The 24476-nt window shown below is 39.9% G+C and overlaps 1 protein-coding gene across 3 annotated transcripts in view; it reads right to left on the bottom strand.

Annotated features, from left to right (window-relative positions):
• LOC110983451 (uncharacterized) overlaps positions 1–24476 on the bottom strand; it is a 146462-nt gene that overhangs the window by 64183 nt on the left and 57803 nt on the right. Inside the window, exon 1 of one of the 3 annotated variants that reach the window (XM_022242710.2) lies at positions 16902–17174. The exons of the other annotated variants lie outside the window; for them this stretch is intronic. Coding sequence (XP_022098402.2) covers positions 16902–17109 — 208 coding nt within the window. The 5' untranslated portion in view covers positions 17110–17174. Of the gene's footprint in view, positions 1–16901; positions 17175–24476 lie in introns of those variants that run through there. 3 annotated transcript variants of the gene reach the window in all.

Raw genomic sequence — 24476 nt, 5'->3', positions numbered from 1 at the left:
GGTCCGGGGAAGGGGGAAGGCAATTGGGAAACAAGTTTAAAAAGAAAGAGTAGATGATCCCATCTGTTGGGCTTGCTCTGTACTCATGACGACAATTACAATGAGCAGACATTATGACTGGAGGGCAGAAGGAAGGAGGGGGGATTGTGCATAAAGATGCCCTTCTACTGTGAGACTATCCCTGCACTTGGAACAAAGGTAGTGATGAAATTATACTCTCTGGCTGATAAACCTTCTACGAGACTGTTGTTGATGAGTAACATAACATGTCGTCCACAGATGGCCATTGGTCAAAAAAGCATTAAAAAAAACAAGCCAATAAAGCAAGGACATATGAAACAACCAAAAGTGAATTGCCATCAAAGTTTTTGTCAAAAGATGGAATTGCACTGTTGACTTGCTTATCATGATGTAACTGTGTGGTAGACTACATGTAGAAGCACAGTCACTATGAGTAAAAAAAACCCAGAATCTAAAATAACAGTTTTTATGATACAAGTGAGAAAATGGTTGATTAATATCGCTATCATGATTGATTTACTCAGTGTATACTTTCCATTAGGAACTCGGTTTTCCTGAAAGCATCCTACCTACTCAGCGGGCAATTATAAAAAGACACAGGCCCCAAGGAAACGCCATGGTCTAGTCTTGCTTCTGGAATCATCAACATGATACATGTACTTCCAAGTGCGCCACATCTACATGTACCTCCCTGGGTTTTAACAGTCTAACAGTGTGGGTCACTGCACTGACAAGTGAGCAATGTGCGCTCACCGTGAGTGCGTTTATTCAGCGTGTGTGTGCCAGTGCTAGCTAGTCAATCGAGTTGATGACGATGTGGCCCTGGAACCCTCAACATTCAAAACCAACGGTGGCGCTACAGACACCACTCACTCAAATGGGACTTGCAGCTAGAACAATTGTAGCATGTACAGCTCAGTCAACTTCCTCCAAATGATGCCTGCAGTTCACCTTGACTTGTTTCTTACCACTTTTTCACTAACATTTTCCCCTTAGCTCAGAGGCAATCAAAATTGCAGTTTGTTAGTTTTTCTAATTTGATCCAAAGTTTCCTTGTTTTTATTTTGGGTTTTGCTCTTGTTTTTTTAGCTTTTCTGGGGACCTTAGGTGCATTTCCAATGGATACAGTGCAAGTTGAGAGTATTCCAATGAGGCACTGCACCCCCCTCAAAAACGAAAATCAATTTAAAGTCAATTAGGATACGTCAACGAATCGATATCACTTTAAAGTGGATATTGCCGATATAAATATTTAATCAAATCTACATATCAAACACAACTCAGATCAAAGAGAAAATGAATCTCTGTTTCTATTTTGAAATTACCAGTGCAATGAGGTGGCCGTGGATAGAAATCAAATGTCCCAAAATCTTAAGCCCTGGTCTCATTCTTGTTCTGATTATTCGCTGAAAATCGCAGCCTCCTGTCTGGCTAGGCCGTCATGATGGATAGATTTTTCTTCCTTTTGTGATTCTCAAAGGGGTAGTTATCAGTAATATCATTTTCATAATTTTCACATCAGTCCTGTCCCAAAAGTGGTTTATCATTTAATGGATTTATCGCAATAAACGAGTCAAAGTGTGATAAGTAACAAATCTTTATTACATGTAGTGAACAAATTATCACATCACATTTTGCAATGTGTTAGGCAAATCTGTCATTTGTTTCAAAATTACATCGCAGTTGCCAGATGCAATTCGTGATACAATTTATGATGGAAATTTCTAATCAAAGAATAATAAAAATCTTAGATGTTTGACAAATGGTTAACCGAACATGCATTATTGGTAAAATGAGTCAGAACAGAACAAAAATCCCACGATGCCATTGCCGTACCACAGTGACCACATGCACAAAACTAATTTGCACATGCGTACATACTAGTAGGCAGGCTGCATGTGGACCTTGGAAAGTTCACTGTGAAGAAATCATGTGCAGCACGCATGAGATTGGTTCCCGCCACTGTGCTGCGGGCGCCGCTGAAAGACACCGCATACAGTAGATGGACTGCAAACCAGACTCAAGCACAGGGTAAATCTGTGTTGTGGAGTGTGCTACATGTAGGTCTATGTCTTCGCTCCACTTAAAAGACACAGAGATGCACTAATAACAGACACAGGCTTACTGACAGGGGCCGAATGCACGCACACGGCTAGTAATAAAATGTAGCAATGCTGCAGGTGTATTGTTACTTGCACAAATTTGTGTCAACTCAAAATAAATTCAAATAACCAAAGTCCCTAGATTACAAGTACAACAAAGTTTTTTATTCTTAAGGCCACTAACAACAACTGTTGATCATCCCCACCTGACCAACCAAAATGCCCAACCCCCCCTTTTTTCTTTTCTATTTTGTAATTGATATGCATAACTAATTGATAGCTACACAAAATCAAGTTTTTGCCATACAAAAAGAAAATTGTATGGCAAAACTGCTACACAAAATTTTGGAACGAAATCGCTCACTAGACTGCACGTGTACTTGTCATTTTGTACCATGTGCATGAAAATATGTTGCCCACAAGAATCATGACCTGCATGTAGGACAGCAGCTGCAATCGGGCCATTGTAAGCGCCATTACTAGTGCTCTGACATGACCACCACAAAGAGCAAAGAATTGGACTTACAGCCAGCAGGCTACAACTGGATGAGAGTCGGCAAGAGAGCCACTTCTCCGATTGCAATGAGAGTGTACAGTGTGCACACTGTATCCCAGCTTGGAAAGACAAAATGCGTTGAGGAGTAATGGCTCATGAAAAAGTTTTGTAATCAGCTTAAACTTGGTTGTGACTTGAAACAACCTATTTAAGGAATCTGACTAGAAGCTTACAAAGGATTACACAGATGAACAACAAAATTGACTAGAGCTGGATTTGAACCTGCGGCCTCTGGAATATCATACTAGGTGCTCTCCAACTGAGCTATCCAGCCCATAATGTTGGTGGCCATTCCCATTTGTCAATACTTTGCTCGGGGCCACTAGCCAGAAGCCAATAAACCACCATGCAGCCAGGGGATCATGCCCCAATAACACGATTCAACCTGGCTTGTTTGTGACTTAATCAGGTGCAGTTTTTTTCATGCTAGTCGAATGAAAAGGAGGTACCATGTGGGCATTTTGAGTTATGCCATTTATGTACATAATATCCTATTCTCTAGACAGGAATCAGTTGTGACTTAAAGGCAAACAAAAGTTTAAATTTATCCAGTTTTGAGTTAACCAGAGCTCAATGTACAGGGCAAATACTCTATATAGGGTATATGACATTGAACTTCTGATACATTGATTATCCAAAAATAGTGACAGACCCAAAGTCAACGACAGATTAAACAAATGGCAAATTTTGAAGTGAAGTGTCCTGCTCTTCCTTCTTCACTTGCAGTATCATTGCAAAATCATTTTTCTCACTGGAAGGCTGAGCAGAACTTGCAGTTTCAAAAATGCAAATAATTTCATAGTTTAATTCATGGAATTTTTTACACAGAGCACAAACTTGGGTTTTTAATCATAGAATTAACCCAATACCCCTTTGAGCTTTTCAGATTTGTCAATTCACATTATATAAAACATCAGAGGTCAAAATATCTGCTCTCTACATGTAATGCACAACTTGTGCACATATTTAAATGCCCTAATCAAAAAAGACTGGCAGAAAAGCTTAATCGTTTCGACATTCAATGCACAAAACATACAACAAAATCTCATAAAACTAATTTTTTCATGATCAAAGTGGAACAGTACGCTGAATGCAAGGGCGGATCAGGGGGTTGGGTTGTAGAGGGGAAGGAGTCAATTTTTTTTTCCCTGGAAAAAAAAATAATGAAAGGAGCGTTCTGTCTATTTCACTTCACTTCCAGCCAAACACTTGTGAAAAGCCCCAGAAAAGGATACACGAAAAAAATATTTAAATTCTGGGGCCCCCAAAACATGTTTGGTTCCCCTCCCTATAAATGGGTTCTAGGTCCATTCTTGACCGAATATGACACTATCTTACCAAAGAATAAAGTGAACTTAAAAATAGTTTTTAGTTACTGCACCTCAAGAACATAACCGGCTTGGCAGAAATCAACCTAAATCATCAGAGTCGGTCCTTAATGTTAAAGCAAATAAAAAATAAAAACACAGAAAAAAAAAACATTTCCAATGATGATCTTACTAATCAGCCTTCACTAAGCCTATGCATCCTACATGTACTTCCTGTAAATGTACAAGCATGCCCCCATCAATAGTTTCTTGCATTTCAAGGGCTGGTTGTGACTTTACATCTGTCACATCAAGAGGTCCAAAAGCAGCTTAGTGACAATCAGCTTTTCTTCATTATTTGGGAAGAATTAAGATCCGCTCAATGCGAATGACCTGAGCCCCTGGTGCTCATCTCTTTTTGACCGGCAACCATTCTTTGATGGAGAGAATGCCCGATCGCAACCAATCGCTTGTGCATCAATATTGCAGGAGTTATTGGAGCAAAAACTGCAATCAAACATTTATGTCTCCCTCTTCTGCCAACCAAATTAAGGTCCGTTCTGGCCTGTCCAGTGAATTTGAGTCAATACCCACATATCAACGTTGTGAATTCTTCAGTGACACTACCCGTGCGAACAATGCATGCATATACATGTGAACATGTACATGAACTGTGCAACGGTGCCGCGCACTGCCAACAGACAGACTGTATTCCATGATCAAAATTTGGGCGACAAATTATGGTATTTATTTATTTATTCGTTATGATATCCACCAGCAGAGATCCGCCACTTACAGGTATCATGAAAAACAAAACAAAAAACAACTATTAATAAAAACTGATTTACGGATAAAAAAAAATCCACATTACATGTAAATAAATAAATAATTTTATAAACAAAAACTTCAGTAAATACAAACATTTAAGTTTAGGTATTTACTCATATGAAGAGGAATGAATATCAAAGGTAACTGTGCAGGCTCCTTTTCTTTATCACTAAAATTTACACACCTTTTCATTAAAATATACATGTTTTTGTGGTTCTCTTTACAAAGAATGAATGTTTCAATATTGGGTGTATCACATCATTACATTTAACCCTACTCATCAAAACACATTTGGCCGTTTTTCATATATTCTGTTTGCAAGGTAAGCCAACTGCAGGCCACCAATAAATTTTACCTACCAACAGCTGGGTCCGATCTGCCCCTCCCCATCTCAAGCTTTGCACATATCCAAGCCCAGCCCAGCCAAAGCCATTTTTCCTGCGTTCATCCAGCTACACGGCCCAACCTTGCAGTGCCCAAGCCTAACCAAATGTAACTCAGCCCAACGTAGCCCTTCCTACCTCAATCCATACCAGCCTAGAAAAACCCAGCCAAACCCAACTCAACTTACCCCCATCCAACCCATCCCAACCAATCGCAAATGCAACCAACAGTCACCATTCCCAACCCAGCCTAATCCCTCCTAGCTTAATCAAATCCAGCCAAGTAAAACCCAGCCAAACCCTACCCAACCCAAACCAACCCAACCCCCAGTGACCATTCCCAACCCAACCTAGCCCCTCCTAACTTAACGCAGTTCAACCTACATGCAGCCAAGCCCCACCTACGCTTGACTGCATCTTTATCATTAAGCTCTTTTATTTCAATGTGGAATATTAATACTGATTGAGCCAACGGCTTAGATAACATTTACATGCACCCTATCTCACTTGTCATGCGGCTGAAGAATATTTCACAAAATTAGCACCATCTTCAGCCTCAATTAATCACACTGTTGTAATTTGTTTTCTGGTATCATGTTTCTGATCATATTTTGCACTTTATATTATATCATTGTTTATCTTTCTTAATTATCACATGAACGAACAATGCATATGTATGCTGAACTTGTTTTCAGTTATAAGGAAGAAAGAACTAAATATTTCATCAGCTACTGTTTACTACATGTAATTACACAAAGGGAGCTAAACTTGAGGGAATTCCTCTGAAATCCATTACCCACTACAGGTCCCTGTGTTTGATCGATGTCTGTAAGATGTTTGGAGACTACACGTGGAATGGGAACCAGTCTACACACCCAGCCAACCAGTCCAACCTTGTCCTACCAAAGAATGCACCCAATCCAAACCACAGAAACCAACCCTAAGCAAAGCAAAAGCAATGAGAGGCACAGCAAAATACTAGACAAATCCCTAACACCAAGTTGTATGAATGACGGATGGAAATTGTTCATTCATGACCAACTCTGTTGTTTCCTGCCACCATGGGTCCTTGCTCTATGCCACCACAGACAAGTGTCTGCCAAGCACTACATATCCCGCAGATGTTTCCTGTTTCAAGTGACAATAAACTAGTAGCAGTGACCTAAACAGGTCAAGGCTTTGACCCAGTGAGCCGGGAGAGGTCAGACAAGCTGTGTTTTGTAACACAACACCAATAGGATTGTGCACTTACGTCAACAGAGCTTTGGAAGGGCCTCCATGTAGGCATACCCACACTGCTCAGCACATGCATGTGGGTTGGTTAGCTGCGGTTTGGCAACTGACATTCAAACCAAACCATATCACAGAATGCTATCCAAATGAATGCCCACTCATATGTCATCTGGATTGCAGGCTCCAGGCAAACCTCAAGTGGATGCTGCAGATGTTGCAGACAGATTTTTTTATATGCGTCTCGTTTACTTCACTTTTTATAATGTGACACATATGTGTGTACGTGTATCACTTATTTTGGGGTAGACTGCCCACTATTAAAGCAGATTCTTTAATTATTACCAGCGTGGGTACACTTGAAAATTGGCCTGAATATGATATTTTCTATGTGAAGATACGAAAACCTTGTCATTAGATCTTCCAATCAAGTGGATGTGAGGGAAGAGAATGATCTAGTTTATCTTGGACATCAGAACAGATACCTGTGCCTGTTTTATGCAAGTCCTTATTTTGAATAGAAAAAAAAGAGGTGAAATAGCAAAAAGACAAAACATTCACTGGTATTTGTCAGTAAAACATGGCGAATTCAAGAGGAATTACAAGCACTGACTACAAACACCAAAGCTACACTGCACAGTACGTACATCTGCCTTAAATTAGTTGGCTCCCTAGTCACATGATCACTTGAACTGGCTCAGAATTTGAAATGCTGAAAATGCTGCCGTTGTTTTTTTGAATGGTACAGTGAATACAGAACTGAAAAGGCCATTGTTAAGGCGAAGCAAAAAATTAGTTGTGTTTCTCATTACACTAAAAAAATAAAATAGGGTGGTTGATTGAGAAACATTATTTTTACTCTAAATTTTTATAGCCCAAAAAATTAGGGCCGGATGATGGGCTGTATTTTTGGGGGGAGGGCACATATATTAGTAACAGGTACTAAGTGCATGTCAATATTACATATCAGCACTGTAATTGAGTAGTAAAGCAGCTGGTTGTTGAAATACAAACACACAAGAGCCGTCCATCTCATGCCCAAAAAAAATTTCAACAATACAATGTACAGGACAATGTACATAAAATTAGGCTTGGGGCAAGGCACCAGAAGTTTTTATATTTTAATGATTTGTCGAATAAAAAGATACAGGTTCCGAATTATTTTCTAGGTAGGTCGGGTAACCTGAAACACAGCTATTTTTTTGTTTGGCCAAATGTGGATTGTGTATAACAGCGTTGTGTTACTAATGCAGCGCCAATGTTGGACACCACTGTCTTGGTATAAGTTTGGATCAAGCATAAGAATGTACACAGAGCCAATAATTGACACTTTACATTCAATGTTGAAGACCATTTTTTAAAGTTTTCTCTAGGTCAGTAACCACTGAATATCAGCAATAAAAATACAAGAACAGAAACAAACTGGCAATGAAATATGTGCTGTCAGTTCAGATGAATTCCCCATCATAAATTCAGATCACTAGGGATTTATGAGTTGTGAAGGAAACTTGAAGATTATAGACTTTAGAGATGACATTTGATGCAGTTTTCTCAATCACATCTGGCTTGATGGTTATAAATCAATTTCTAAACAATATCATACATACTGTTGTGCTTAATTTTTTTCCCAACAAACGGTGCTTATCAACCAAGTATAAGCTCTGTGCAATACAACTGAAAACACATCTTTTCCAGTTTTGAAATACAACTCGCAGACACCAAGTTGAAAGGGTTTTGGATAATTAAGACCATCAAAATTGCTTTTTAATTAAAAAAAAAATTAAATGCCCCACTCCAAAGTTTTTGACCCAAAGGTTTAAAAGGAAAAAAAGATACTACCCATCTAACCAACCTTTTTTTTCATGTAAGGGCACACTTTTTATATTCTATGGCTCTCATTTCCGACCAACCCTATTTTGGGCTCCCGATCATGGAAAAACAAAAGCTTTTTTTTCCCGCCGACCCTGCTAAAAAGACCAACGCCCCCCCAAAAAAAACTGAAGGGAAAAAATTGGCCAGCATGACCTTGAAAACAAAAGCCCTAAAAACTTACGATTCCGCAAACGACCAACAGCGACGGTTGGCATTCGCGTGAACATTCGGTATACCGCACCTTTCCGTGGCCCACTGAGGTTCGCGCATAGCCCTACACCAGCAACATGGAATATCTTTTTTTAAGGATTTTTTTTACCGACCGACCTTATCTTAAGTGGTAAAAGAAATGAGAACCAAAGAATTTAATACAGGCACCCTAATAGGAAGCACAACTATTATTTTGTTTGGGCTTATCAAGACATTTTTCTTCAAATTTGGACTAGGGATCACATAAAGCTATGTGTTGCAATGGTAACAGATTGACACCTTCGCAATCTCCCCTTTTGGGGAAAAATGTAGAATAAAAACTCAAAGTTGGCAAATAAAATGTGATCATACTCGTATGTGAAATATACTGTATATTTTAAAGATAGGGCCCTGCTATCTGTTGATGCTGGTTGTTGTCCAACATGATGATTTCCTTTGAAAAACAAAGTTTGAGAGTCACGATGACATTTGCATGGCATTACCCTTTTCAAAAAAAAAAAAAAAAAGGCTTGGCAATCACAACAGTATTAAACTACAAAATCTACATACAACAGATAAAACTGAATGCCAGCCACATGACGGCCCTCGAAAGTTGGTCACAACAAGTTGGAAAGCACTTGACAAATCAAAGACGGCAATATTCCAAAAAATCCGAAATGATACACTGTGGGCTCTGGACACAAGTGTACCCTCTGGTGTTGGAAAGGTGGAAACTCCTAGACAAGGGAACTGGAGTGTCAGCTTTATACTCATGCATAGGCACATTCCAATGAAAATTAAGGCAGAAAGGTGGGCACTGTACGCATTTCAATGGAAATTGGTCTAGTGCTGCACTGCATACTGTTTCTTCATCGATGACGACTTCTGCGCACAGAGAGCAATGTTGGAACGGGATATCTCTCTCTCCTTTGGTTCTTGACGGTAGGCCGTACAACCCCCTCAAGAGCTCTCCCAGGAATCCGTGGACAGGCCCAAAGGAAACAGCAATCAAGCCAGTAGTCTGAACACTGCCTCAGTTGGTTTCTTTCAGAGTCAGAGCTTTTTTTTCCCTTCTTGCTAAGTCTTTAGGATTTTTTCAGTAATGTCTTAGAATAATTTTGATACCAATCGATGAACATTAGACATTCAGCTCTTGTGAAATACCGATTCACACCGGCTGGCCAAATATGTTGACTTTTCCCGATTCAATGCACAAAGACTGACATGCATGAGGATGTGAACGGCAAAACTTTGTGTTGGATTGCTTTGAAACTTCACATTTATGTACTGATAATGGAAGTCTTCAGAAGCACACAAAGTTTCCAAAAGATAAGGCACTGGACAACCGAGATCTTGCTGGAGCAAGTAAGTCTAAGAGAAATCACTACACAGATCCTTCAAGGATGCTACATGTACATCATGAATGTGATTCAGGTATCTTTTTACCATTTTTCAAATAGTGTCATCCAGGGACACCAGTGCTGACTGACTGGGGACCCTGCTGTTTTTGAAGTCCCACAAGGTGGTAATTACCCCATCTTGTCCTCCATTGATAAACAGCGGTGGGATCCATTGCGTTGGCTATGAGGTCTATGCCTACCAAGTGCAGCTGCAGTATGACAGGAGTGTATCTTACACATCATATGCAGGGTAACTGATGAATTCAAGCACAAGTACATTGTGCATTTAGATGATAGCTAGAAAAGTGCAGTCAATACTCAAAGCTTGTGTAACACGAAATTGGGTTTCCAACTGCAGTCGACTCTCGTTATAAAGAACACTTGAATTCTTATGTTTTTCATTATTTTTCCACTCCTCTTATAACAAAGTTCAGGTTAATATAACAAAGTAATTTGTCTGGTCCCTGCAACTTTGTTATAACGACTGTCAACTGTATCTCCAAACCTACAATGTATCCATAAGCTGTCTTTGCTGTGCACATACAGCCATACTTCATCATTCATACTATACCAACTACATGTAACTAACCAGCTTGCCAATGTTGGTCCCCAACAGCCACATGGTTGATGGGAAAAATCATAATGCCATATACATAAATACATCCCGGTATATACACTAAACGACACTTCTTTACAATGACACACAAAAAAAACGGCAAAAGTAAAACAAAGAGTTTCTGATGAACTGCCAAGTTCTCTTGCTCACATCTTGGGTGAAGAAATGAGCACCCTCACCAAACAGGGCTGAACAAAGGACCAGAGATGTAGCACTGATGCTGGGTTGAGTCAGTGCTCCTATGACATGAGGTCGGTAACCGCATTAAGCCCTTAGAGTAACAGAGAGAACTCCAGTCCCTAACAATCTAATAAAGCTTACCCTCCTGAGAGGCAGCAGTAGAAAGCCTCTTACGGAGGAAGAGGGGGATGTGAGACTTTTCTGGCCGTCTTTAACAAAATCTAGGAGCAAGAGCAGTGAGCAAATGTGCCATTTGTCCGATCAAGCCATTCAAGCGTGTGGTTTTGGGGGCAGAAGCAACAAAAGCAGTTTCAGCGCAGACAAAAAGGTCACCCATATAACAACAACTTCAGAGAAGAAAAGAAATAAAATAGAAAGGAAAAGAAAAGGAGATTTGAAAATTTCAAATCCTTTTTCTGCCATCCCCCTATTTCTAAACATTGTGTTGGTAACAAGCCAGGCAAACGTAATGGCCATTTTCTTTGCTTCTAATTTAATTTAATTTAATTTTTTTTTTTTTACTAGATTAGTAACTATTTTATCTTTACTCTCCTACATTTTTATCTTTGTCGGCTCCTTTTACGAGAGGAACACTCATGACAAAACCTTCCATCTGGTGAATGGGCTGGCTTTTCACAAATTGCTGGAATGAAAGCAATGGCTGAGCACAGAGTGAAAGTACTTGACTTGGGATAAAATAAAACAGTTAAATTTGACATACAGTGCTAGAAACCTAAAATGATCACAAATAACTCCCTGCAACCCACTTTTTTTTTTAGAAAAACAGGAAAGAAAGGTAGTTTTCTTTAGTAAATTGAAACAGTTTTGCCAGTAAAGACCAAACCATGGACATTTTCTGGAGGAGAAAAGAGGAACTCTGAAATATGAAATATGAATTTGGAGGACAAGTTACTGCTCTCTTCAAAAGCACCTGTTTCATCTTAATTTTTTGTTTTTTTTGGGGGGGACATATTTTTCATACAGTTGAGAAGACTTTACTTTCAATTTCACCCCAATCTTTAACTCCAGCAGAAACAGAAGGGTTGCTGTCTGGGCCTAGGTCTGAACTGAAGCTAACTCTTGTCCAGAAACTGCACAAGTTATTCCAATGATCAGCCCCATAGATCTAGACTACACATCTTCCACTGAAGGTGAAAACAGTTTCAATGACACAGATTTATTTTTTTCCCTCAAACTTGGCAGGCATTGCATGTCCAGCATATGCACATATACTCATGTACATGTATTACCCCATTTGGGCTAAGACCACATAAATGCCACGGTTAGGGTCCAGGTGCTTATACCATTATTTCATTTCTGTTATATTTTCTTTGTTTCATTCTCGCATTAAGTAATAAGACATAAACGAAACCATACAATACACTTTTAACACATGTAAATATAGTACACACAAAAACATAATGCAATGCAACTTGCCATTAAGATTTAAGCATAACAGGTGTTGGAAAAGCGGATTCAGGTGTTCTGAATGCAGACTGGCATTCCGAATAATGTGCGTGAATGCCAAGCTTGAGTAAGCTCAGACAACGTGAGAGGCAACGATCCAATCATAGCTTTGGGCACTGCAACAAAGGTTTCTGTGTTACAATGGCATGGCAGTATTTAGGGCCTGAACACAGCACAAATGCATGCCAGATACATGTACAAATTTACGTTGGGCCATAATACTGGGGGTATCTTCATAACACTGTGCATCAGTTGACTTGGCAAATGTTCGCAATGCCGTTCTAAGCATGACCCGGGTAATATTGACCTCACAACGCACCAAAAGAACCAAATTCACACCCACTGTGCTTTCTTTTATTCTTTTATCTCAGGCCCCTACATTCTAAAGGGGTCATCTAAAAAACTACAATTCCTTCCACACATAAAAAAGAGTCAGAATAAAGGTAACAAAACTAGGACACACAGGAACTGACTGACAAAGCATTGGCCAATCACAGATTGTTGCCTGTGGCGATTAGGCATGTTTGGGTCAATATCTCACGGATGTAGCCAATAAGAATGCAAGTCCTGCTATCAGCAAAACGACATGGATATCATCCGTGATTCGTGGACCAACGCCCTCTAGAGAGAGGAGAAGACAATGTATTGTCAATCGCAGGATTGTCACTGCAGGTGTGTGTGGAATAGGATCTACGTGTACCTGTCGGCTTGGTAAACTCAGCTGACTGCAATCACAGATAAGAGCTGAGGCAGAGAAACAAGCAAGAGGGAAGGGGAAAAATGGCTCCCTCAAGAGTTGAGGGATACATCTCATGGATCTTGCAGCAGCCAAAAATGTCCAGGCAGTCAAATGAGTGAGACTGCCCTTATTAATTGTTCCAATTTCTTTCCATTGAAATTCACACATTTCATATTTTACCTATGTTTTTCTATTGCATTTTTCCTCAAAAAGAATTTCAGAAAGAAAAGACCAATGATGTACCAATGACCACAAAATCCAGTGGCAATTTTTTCACAATTTTCATGCAGATCTTGAGCTAGATTTTAAGATAAAGAAAAATAGGGAGTGTGCATCAGAACTACAATGAAGGTACAACTGGTCCCCAATATAGGACCACTAACTTGACCGTTTGCTCTTACTAGTCGACTTTTCAGATTTGAAATAAAGCCCAGGCTACAGGGAATGCTTTTAAAGTAGATTTCATATTTATGTGTATGTTAACGCATGACAGATGGTGTAAAATTCTGAGTGATGTTAATTCACCAGTACAATACAAAGAAAAACTTCATCACAAATTGTTCCATCCACTGAATTTAAAGTTTGCTTCACACATGCAATTCACATGCTCCTGTTCACAATCAATCACAAAGACAAAACTTTTCAGGAGAAATTTCGGTGGCAGAAGAGAAAATGACACTTTGAATGCATATTGACATATTAACTCTGGTTCTTTTTTGATGTTAGGATTCCTTTGCAGTGTCGGGTTCCTGCACCACCCATAAACGTACGCCAAATCAATACATTCACGGATATAATGCAGACAAACTGAATAAAGCTCAGCAAAAATATCCTCATGCACAAGACAAAAGCCAAGATTTCTTCCAAATTTCCTCTGGGCCAAGAACGGCTCAAACCAACCTTTTGAAAAGTACACATTGTCTTCCATTGTAATATGCTTTTTGATGCAGAGATATCCCTGCTTTAGGTTGGAGCATATTACAACACCGATGCTGCACACGCTGCACTGGTTGTCTGCTTTAACCCGACAAGACGACTCACGAGTCGCTACTGAGACGGTGCCACCCTCGTACACAGAAATGGCACCTCCTAACTTTACTCTCCACAGGATTAACTACTTGTACCGTGCCATTACTTTTACATTGTGGTACAATCATATTGAAGTCTTTTGCGTCATGGAAGGATCAAATTGCATCTTAGCAGAGTCGGGACTCACTCTCCGTTTAATTGTGCCAAGAACATAATGCGAACTTCATACACATGCCAGTAACAACCTAGTGCAATCGTGAAATAGAAATGTTTTGCCTAATTTTCCCCGTTTCATCTCATCCTAGCCACATTTGAATAAAATTTGCTTTAACAGTAAAATGTTGCCAACAACAAAGTGTTGGGTATAGGGTCTTTTGCTAAATAGCAGCCCCCATGGAATGCATTGCCAGCTTACATGTGCAAAGAGAACACAGACTGCCTATTCTAAATGAACTGAAAGCTTAAAAAGTTCCTTTTTAATGCTTTACTTTACTTTACAGATTAAGGTGTGATGAGACTTTTTTTAAGTGTTTTCTCTCGAGTCTGTATTTCTAGTGTCACTGTGTCAGGTAAAATAGATTTGTGATCAATTACATGTACATAGGTAGGGTTTGAGGCATCTGTCTGCATGTCTGGACGAAGGACGTGACTTCCCCAATGTTGGGGGGGCACTTAAGTGATTATTAATCCCTGCTGACAGGACATGTATCCCCCATACGGCAAATTGGGCATTGCTGCCCTGACCAAACTGTATCTTAAAATTTGTGCCTTTTTTGTAACATTTTCCCCATGCCATGATTGTTTAGAAATTGGTTCTCTGTAATGCACCTTGGATCATTAATGGGAACCTCCATTACCAAGTTTACTATCACTGCACTACCAAGATGTGCCATTGGGTGATACTTCATAGTGAAAAAAATATCTTGGCGAGACATTGAACATTAGGGAAACATTTCAGCATCTCCTAGACACTGACATTTTCAGTACTAAAAGAGAGAAGGTTTTTTTAAATCATTGTATGGTTTTGGGTTGTACAAAAGATTAACAATGTTGGTTGGGTTTAGGTTTTGTCGTCGTAAAGTACAAAGATGTAAAACTTTGTACACGAGTCTATGGGGTGGCTATATTTTGTCGTCTCTAGCACTTCTACAAAGCCACATGGCTGCCTGAGGGAAAGAAAATCCACTGCATAAAGCCAAAGGGATCACTTATTCCTGATATCTTTGAAAACATGTTGACTAAAGCTATCCAGAGTACCAAGTTGAACAAAAGAAATTTGTCAAGTTGAAACAATCAAATGAAGTTAAAGGAGCAAGAACCAACAATTAACCGACATCTTCACAGGAAACCAACTTTCAATTGAGTGGGCCTAAAAACCTATAGCGTACATGTACAGTACATTGCATTTAAAAGTTAACGCTACGAATAGGAATGGGAAAAAATGTGAAAGGAATTCACATTCGCATTTCGACCACAACTTTTCCCCCTCTGCAAATTCGCAGCAAATCGGATGCGAAAGGGACAAATGATGTGCAAAAGCTGTGCAAAAATCGTGCGAAAATGGTGTGAATCTTTTGTGAACATGGCGTGAAACATTTGTGAAAACATTGAGAAAAATTTGTGTCCAAAAAGAGTGTGAAAATGTTGCAAAAGCGGTGCAAAGGGTTCTGAAAATTATGCAGAAACTTGCCAAAACAAGAAGCATTGTGCAGCGAAAATTCTCCACACTTGCCACATGCGCACGACTATTATGCAGTGAAGAGTCCATTACGCAGGCTGCGCTGCGCTTGGGGCCGGTCGAGGCCAACTCACCACGTGGAGTGTGCTGTTGTAGTCTAGTAGCGATTTCCTTCACCATAGCCAGCTTTGATTTCGCCTGTCGTATTGCATTTTGCTCAAAACCAAGAAACACACTGCGTTGAAATTGTAACGCTGTCTTCCTCAAGTGATCTGAATATTCCTGAGAATTGAAGAACTTTTCTCTCAGACTGATTTTCCTCCACTTTCCATATTCAGAGATGCGCATGTTTGAAACCACAGAGAACAAAAACTTCCCGATCTCTACGTGTACATGCACAAATACTACTTAATGAAGAAAGCTTGCAAAGTTATTTCTCCACTACCAGAGAAAATCTGTGAAAAACCTTTCCCATTTTTGGGAAAAAGCGTGAAAATCTTTTCCCACTTGAGGGAAAATCTGTTAAAATATTTTCCTACTTGTGTAAAAAGGTGTGAAAATATTTTCCTACTTTTGGCACACTTTTTCACAATTCGTGAAATGAAAAGGGATTCCCTGGGAGGAGAAAAAAATGGGAAAAAATTTTCCCATTTTGGTGTTAACTTTCAATCGCAATGTACAGTATTTATACAAGAAGAATGCATCCAAGCTTGGATGCACAATTATAAGTGGCACCAGACTTCCCTCCATGTAACAATCATATTGAAGACACACTTGATGCGTAAAATGTGCCCCCTATCCTAAGACCCACTGTAGAATCCCCATTAAACTTTAAACTCACATACATAGTGCATATAGAGTACAATGTACATGCATGCAAACGCTTGAATCAAAACTCTCTGCATGCTAACCAAGTTACTACCTGCTGGGCTGAACCAAGAGGTTTTCACAAAAATGCAATTTCTTTCCATATACATGCACCTCGTTCAAAGCAAGGGATCTGCAACTAAATCAACTCAAATGTCAGTTCATACTTCGGGCAAAATGCAAAAGTGAAGCAACTTTGATGAAATGACGCATCTGCTACAAAATTCACTTGGGTTGAAATCTGTTCAACTTTTTTAGAGCTTGCAGTACAGACATTTGACCTGATTGCTCATGTTCACTTTTGTTCTGAGTTTGAACCGGCCTGTATAAGATTAGCAAATGCACATACTGTAAGTAGTGTTTCCCACTTGTGAGCACCAGTCACGTCCATGAAAAGAACTGCATGTGAATTGCATGGAAGCATCATTACAACTCACCACAAATCCAGCCATTCTTGAAGAAGCTTGCCCTCTGTCGGTGAGTTATATAGGCCGGGACATAGGGGCCGACCTTGGCCAACCAACGGTCTCGTGGCAAAGTCCAGCCATTTTGAAGCATGGGGACATACGGCAAAGCCACTCTGTCCGGTCTCCGAAACTGACCGTCCCGGCGAACTGCTCCCACTGTTGGATATTTCTGCATCATCGTGTTGGCAATGGCCAACTGGGCAAAGTTTTTGTTTTTTAAAGCCAAATGACTCAAATCTGCACAATCGGATTTAAATAGCGAAAAAGTTCTCTGATCCCAGCTCTGGAATTCAAATGAGGTACCAGCAACTAAATTTTGAATTCTAAATGAATGAAAAGTCTTCTTGATTATGTACTTTCCTTGATTGGCTAACCAAACCAGATAAAAATCAAACAAAACAAGCAATGAAATGTTACAATGTTGCCAATAGACAGGACGGCGACAGTAAAGATGGTATTGTGGCAATGAGCAAACTGGAAGCTCATTTTTTTTACAACCAGCAAGTGATGAATATGCATAAACCACAAACTACTTCAGTTCCAATAAGTTTCAAAGACAACTCGTCACTCAATAACTGCATCTACCAGGTATCTGTCAATGCCAAATAAAGTGAGTACTGTCTTTTCCCAAACATGACAGTGCAGTCATCCTCAACTGGTCAGCGATACCACAACAATCCATCGTTCTCAATCTTTGCCGACCCTTATATTAGACTAAAAGAGAGTATTCACAGAATAGGCGGTGAGGCTGGCTGAAGCTATCAACATCAATTATCCTGATCAGATTATCAACAACGATCCCTCCTAGCCCATTATGTTAACAGTACACGGGCCTGGCTGAGAGTGCAGAAGATGCCTGTTGCTAAGTTCCCCCGCTGAAGGACAAAAGATGACTAAACACAGAAGACAATCAGCAAAATTAATAGCAACTCAATCGCAGAGCACCGTGTATGATTACTACATTATAACTGCACAGGTGAATCCAGTTTAATTGACAAGGCTATCGTTTGTACCACACTTGCTCTTTTTTTGCCTCTTTTTTCCCCCCTCTTTTTCTTTCAGAGGCCGCACAGCAGATGTTTTGTGTGGGGTGAGTTTGGCGTCAGCACAGCACCATCATATCCAAACATGTGCTGGTAAAAAAAAAAAAAAATAATAATAATTTGTCTTCTCCCCTCCCTCCAACCCAATCTAACGTCAGCAATGAACTGCAAACCAATCAGCCCTTCAGAGCAACTCCCAACTTCTTTTTAATATTAATTTTCAGCGCTGCTGCCATTGGCACAATGACACTGTGACAGTGGGGACCAAACCAACCAGAATGCGACTCATGGACCAATAGCCACGTCTGTTGAAAAAATGCTGGCTGGATTCACCAAATGCTGCCCAGCGAATTGACAAAGTTGTTAATGAAAGGGGGGGCACAAAAAGTGGGACAGCGCAGCGTAATTCGTCAAGACCTGATTCCGCGAGTAAAATGCCTCCATTGTAATCTTTGGGGACAAATGATGACTACTGATCCGTTCATAACACACACAAACATAGATCTCTTTATACGAATTTACACACGTGATTATGAGGGTCTTCTCCGTTCCTTTCACAGGGATACTCTTCACCTATCAAAGAGAGCAATTAAAAATGAAAACAAAAACCCTGAAACAAACAAAACCAAAACAAAATTTTTGACAAAGATTAGCAAAGGTATTTTTAAATTCATTTTAATTTTAAGAAAGGTTTGGGATCAATATACAACTAGAACGGCAAAGCCCCCATGGCTCACTGTTTCTTATGAATTTGAATTTCTTTAATGTAACTACAGCTTATGTTAAGAGACATCCAAGTTATACAAATATAGTTACTAAATTACAGGTATATACTAACCAAGCTTCATTCAAATTTTTTACAAGATTGGTTGACATACGACTGCAATACAGATGTAACAGATATTTTATCGACCTTAGCAATAAAATTCATTATACTCTACGAGAAAAAACCTAGTTAGTGCTGTGCGCAGACTGTGGGTTGAAAGGTGCCTGTCATTTAAAAGTAGATCAACAAAGACCACCACCAAGGGAGATACAGGTACAAAGGCTTCACAGTTCTTTACAGGAAAGAGGAATGCCTATAGAAAGTGGGTCCAGTACAGTCAGACTTGCCCTGGATGATTATATAAGCAGTGCATTTGTGAGTTTGATGGACGGTGCATAATCAATATTCCTCTTTAAGTACAGTTCTGCACTTTGTATCCAACCCCATCATCCTATCCTCAACAATTCTAACCCCTCATCATCCCATATTCCATATCTACCATGTCTACTTTTGACTCCACCCCTCCATCATCTTGTCTCTTACTCTGCCCCCTTCCCATCATCCTATATCCATCTCTTACTCCGCCCCTCCCCACTATTCCCTTCACTTCTTACTCTGGCTGTCCCATCATCCCACTAATCCAGCCCAACCATTACACCAACCTTATCCAGCATTTCATCCACTTTCTACATACATGTACCTTGTCCCCATGATCCTCCTCCTACAGGTACCCCTCCCCCAACAAACATCCTAATCTGTCACTTGGAGCCCCCCTTCCCCTTACAATTTTCCCACATACTGTACATGTATGTACGTTTGCATGTAACTTAACACTGTCTATACATATATGCAAGTACATATACATTACAGGAGTGCTGAGTACAAATGTACATGTACTGTAAGTACTAAAGGTTTAGTACACAATACAACTCAAAACATCAATATTCAACTTTTATAATTTTTCCAAGCATTAATGCCATATAAGACTATTTACACACTGATGGAATTCCAAGAGGAAAAACTTTAACATTTGAGGCTGGAGACAATGCCCCTGTACTTTAGACATCTGCAGTCAAACCAGATAAAAAACCAAACAAGTACTGGCACAGGTAGTCATTTTATGTCACACTTCCCATAATGGCTAGCAGCACTTGAGGTATTGTTCTGATTGACCTATCAATCTGACTGCTTGAACTCACTGACTGACTGATGGACTGGAATGCTGGCCAACTAAGCCCACACGACAATTCTCATTCCACAAACCTGGCAAGTGCCTCGGTGCTCTATGCCAAGCCAGACAAACGTACTGACCACAAGTGCACCATCTGTGCAACAAACCACAAAAAGTACCTACAAAGTTCACACGCACACAAACAGGACCCCCCAGAAAAAAAAACTGTACCCCAACCTCCCGGCATAAAAAATACCCGCATCTCTCCAACTTCCCAAATTGCACATTTCACAGCAAACAAAACAAGGCTAACATCACTCTTACAGGTACAAGTACAAAACTTCACATACAAACCAGCTACATGTAGCCATAGAGAAAGGACATAGATTCTCTATGATGATGTCACTGTCCAATTCAAGCCCTGCTGGGAAACCTATTCCTCCAAGGCCAGACCTTGACATCTTTTGTTTTACAGAAGAGGTCACAGGTTGACACAGACTAGACAGGTGGGCTATACTTTGAACAGTACATTACAACCATATTCCATTTTCAAGGATGGGACCTGGGTTTTCAGACCCATCTTTTGTTCTTTATATTTTATCTCTTTTTTTTTTACGTTTGTGTTTTTGTTGCTTCAGAATCTGAACACACAGTTGACTGACATTTTCATTTTGCAAAAATGTGCAATACCTCTGGATGAGTGTCCAGGCCCTTCACAAAACTAACCAAATGATTTGAAAAATAAACAGGGTTGTATATGGATGGCATCCCAAATTACCTTCAAGTGCTGGACTTTTGAGAGAGGTTGAATGGCCTTTCTTAAAATGGGCATTTTTCAGCCCATGTTGTGTTTGTTATACACAGCCCTTCCTACTTTCTTGTCACAGTCAAACATTTTGCCTACCACTGGCTGGTAAACTATGGCTGACTGTGTTAACTGGTTTAAAGGCAAAAGATTAATCTACGAAGTGTTAACAAAATCTCATGCAGCTATCAAAACAATCATAAATACTACTACTATGTCCTAAAACAAAATACTGCACTCTTACAAGTAATGGAAACAGGTGTACATTTTGAGGCAAACCTGCCACCACCCAGGGAGGATATTTCTGTACACCCTGACCTCCCACGCAACTTGGCAATATCTAAAATTGCTTAATATATGTAACTCTATATCTGTGCCAAATTTGGTGCTCTTGTGACAAAGTGAACAATTGGCTCCACATTTTGGACTTCGCCTCTGCACTTTATTCCTGTCTATTTCACACCAGCTTGTTGGCCTAGCACAATGCACACAAAACAGCAAAACAGATGCACAATGTGCTGGTCCTCCATGCTTACTATCTTGGTGCCAATAATTGATAGAAATGATTTGATGCACCTTTCACACATGAACACGTGGCCATGGGGGTTGCAAGTCAATGCCAATCAAAGATCTGACATTTGGAATGCAACAATCAGTCATTTCCTGTTTGACGGGATCTCTTGCCTTTTTCCAGTAGCTGTCTTTTAGAACCAACTGTGTGGCTGATGGTAAAACAATGATGTCAAGTACAAAAACTGTTGCAAACTGCTTGCTAGCTACTTGTATTTGCCATGAGAATGATTCTGCTGGGATGGAAACATGAGGACCGTTAACTGTCTTGATATAACAGGCTTGCTAGCTCCCTGGAACTTTAGAATTTGTCATTAATGACAGCATTTTGTTATAGAGGTGTTCTTGTAACACATAAGACCTTGTGAACCTCTAAGTTGGATCCAACCAGGCACTAAAGCTGCCTTCAAGCTGCCTAGACTATTAACAATTTTGGAGGTAAACCCGTAAATGAAAGAATGTGTGGTGCAAGTGTCCTTTCTGTTTCAACTTTGAGCTTCAGAAAACTCCAGGAGGAGGGGGCAAATGTCTCATATTTTTACACGGATCATGCCTGCTTTATAATTTCACAACAGAAAACAAACCAAAAACAACCCCCCAAAAACCCAAAAGAACAAATATGGACAATTTTGCTGCTAGATCACGTACTAAGCACAGAAACGATGACCCATGTGATAAACTGACAAGATACCAATTAGATTGACAACCTCAGAACTAGAACGAAGCATGTGCACAGACACACGAAGTGCTTCTGTGTAAACTTTTTTTACTGTTTCGGTTTCGATTGTGGGGGGGTTCCAAATCAATACACTAGAAGAACAGATGCACTGCATTTGAATTGTCAAGGTTGATTCCACCCTCCCAAATCAGGGTAATAATATGAGCTGAAGGCTGGCGCTGCATCCCTCATTAGCTAGGCAGACCATTGTGTAATTATTGTGAATTTGGTTCTCAGCTGGAGTTCTGTATGCTGTTACTTCAATCAACCAGTGAGTTCACAGCACTCTGGTTTTTCTGTGACTCTGAAATTAAAATCAGATACGTCTATAAATTTTTTAACATCTCAATCAAGAGTTTTCAATTTTGGACACATAATGTGCCTTTATTAAATTTTTAAAAAACAATTACATGTATCATTCTATATGAATCACTGTGGGCGAAACAACCTTGAAATGGATAAATTTTTTCCCCGTGCAGTTTTTTTCCAATTTTTATTAATTTTTTAATATTTCTGAATTAAATATCTTTGGTATATCTACCAAACAAATCAAGGTATTTCCAAAATTCTTTTCAGCAGCAGCTTTAATTTATAGATTTCCACTCACCAATAAATTTTGTATGCCATCATGATGATATGAAAAAACTTCTAATAAGGAAACATGCAAACATCCTACAATCTAGGGGGAACCTACAATGTGTTAGAATGCAAAAAATCAGGTGAAGTTTTCACAACGTCATCGGCTGATTTTTGTAAGACTTGTTAAAGGTTCGTTTTCAGCCCATTGCCACATCACTTCAAGCCAGTTCAACTCCAAACTTTGTGCATCAACCAAGGACCACTGACAATCATTTTGGGAACAGCTCTGTGGTTGTTTATTTATAGACACTCTCTACAGTGTCTAGTATAAGACTTTTTCTCCACACAGGGACTTTTGTCACCGGGTCAGTTTCCAGTCATGCCTGCACCTGTACGACCATATTTGGTGAAGCTTTCATCACCAACCGATTAAAATATAATTCTACAGTTTGATAGTTTCAGCTCCACAATGGCTTGTTTACACTCTGTATGTTATCTTATTTCTTAATTGCTACGCTAAAGCCTGCTGGAAGCAAGGGAAATGTTCTGTATTCAGGATCAAGCTCAGGGGGAGGGGAGGGGCGGTCTATGGCGGGGAGAGGGGGGTCTGTCTGACCCATTCCCATCCTATTCCATCAAAATGATAAAACAGCACTTTGGCATTGCTCGTTTATCCCAAGGTCTGCTAATGTGCTGTGCAAGATTCTCACCAACACCCAGCTCTGGTACCACTAAGAGCATAGTTTCAATCAATTATTCTAATGAAGTGAACGGTAAAAAAGAAGAGAGCAACTGAAATTTGACTGATAAAAGCTCACATGGCCTTGATATAGAACAGATTTAAAAAGCTGAAGCTTAGTTCCAGACCACTCCCTACCCAAGTTTCATGCTCAGCACCCTCCAGTCAAAGGGAAGAGACATATCCTTACTCCCGTAGGAGTAAAACCCTAGGGTTGACACCTATTACTTCCAAATCTCATCACTGTAAGGAATTCCTGCACAGACAGAGGTACTAGGCTGCGATACCAGTACACCAGGATTACAGAGGTAATCCCTTAATTCCCATAAAATAAAATACTCTTGGTTGCATGTAAATTTCATAAAATTGCTTCATTCTGCACTGTACTGTGCCCAGTCTGCCATGGTCTAGTGGTCGTGGCGCCTGACTCCTGATTGGCTGGAAAGACTTCTGGAGGATTGAGCTTAAAATCTAGCAAGAGAGGCACAGTGCAGGTCCCTAGGCAAGACACTTTACTGCAACTTCTTCAAGCCACAATGGTCTATGCACTGAACTTTTAACACAGACAGGACAGAGGGAGTCTCAGTAGCATGTTCTAGTAGATGTTCATTTACACTGTCGGCCAAAGGTCCTGAAAATTACTGGAGTTTCCTCATTTCTTTTTATTTGAAAACAACTCTCCTACTGGGATATGCCATTTTTGTGAAGAAATGCCCATCTCCCTCTTCACTTTACAGCAGACAACAGACACCTTTGCCTTATAAGCAACCAACCATTCATGTTGGCCTTGGAACCTTTCAACCAAGCAAATAAATGACTTTAAAATCCCAGCATAGTGGCTGTCATTTGGTCTCTCCTATATGAAACTGGGGAATAACGGAAATGAATACATGAAAGCTTAAACGAGGGAGCAAGAAAAAAATGGCAAATGAGAACACTTGAAAAAGAACTTCAAAACTCATTTGATTCTCATTCTCAGTGTGCGACCAAGGTCCACTCGTACTTCAATCCTCCTGATGTGGCTCATTCTTTAATAAGTCCCTTTCCAAAATGTGAACAGTGCTGGTCCTGGCTGACCTTGATCACAAAACCCACAAACCATTTCCTCATCATCTCTGACAAATTTGCACTCCACAATCCAAAAACTCATCAAA

Source organism: Acanthaster planci, linkage group LG03 (genome assembly GCF_054643075.1).
Source record: "Acanthaster planci isolate LZ-2023a linkage group LG03, COTS_SCS, whole genome shotgun sequence".
NCBI classification, from domain to species: Eukaryota; Metazoa; Echinodermata; class Asteroidea; order Valvatida; family Acanthasteridae; genus Acanthaster; species Acanthaster planci.
This window is presented reverse-complemented; position numbering and strand designations above follow the sequence as displayed.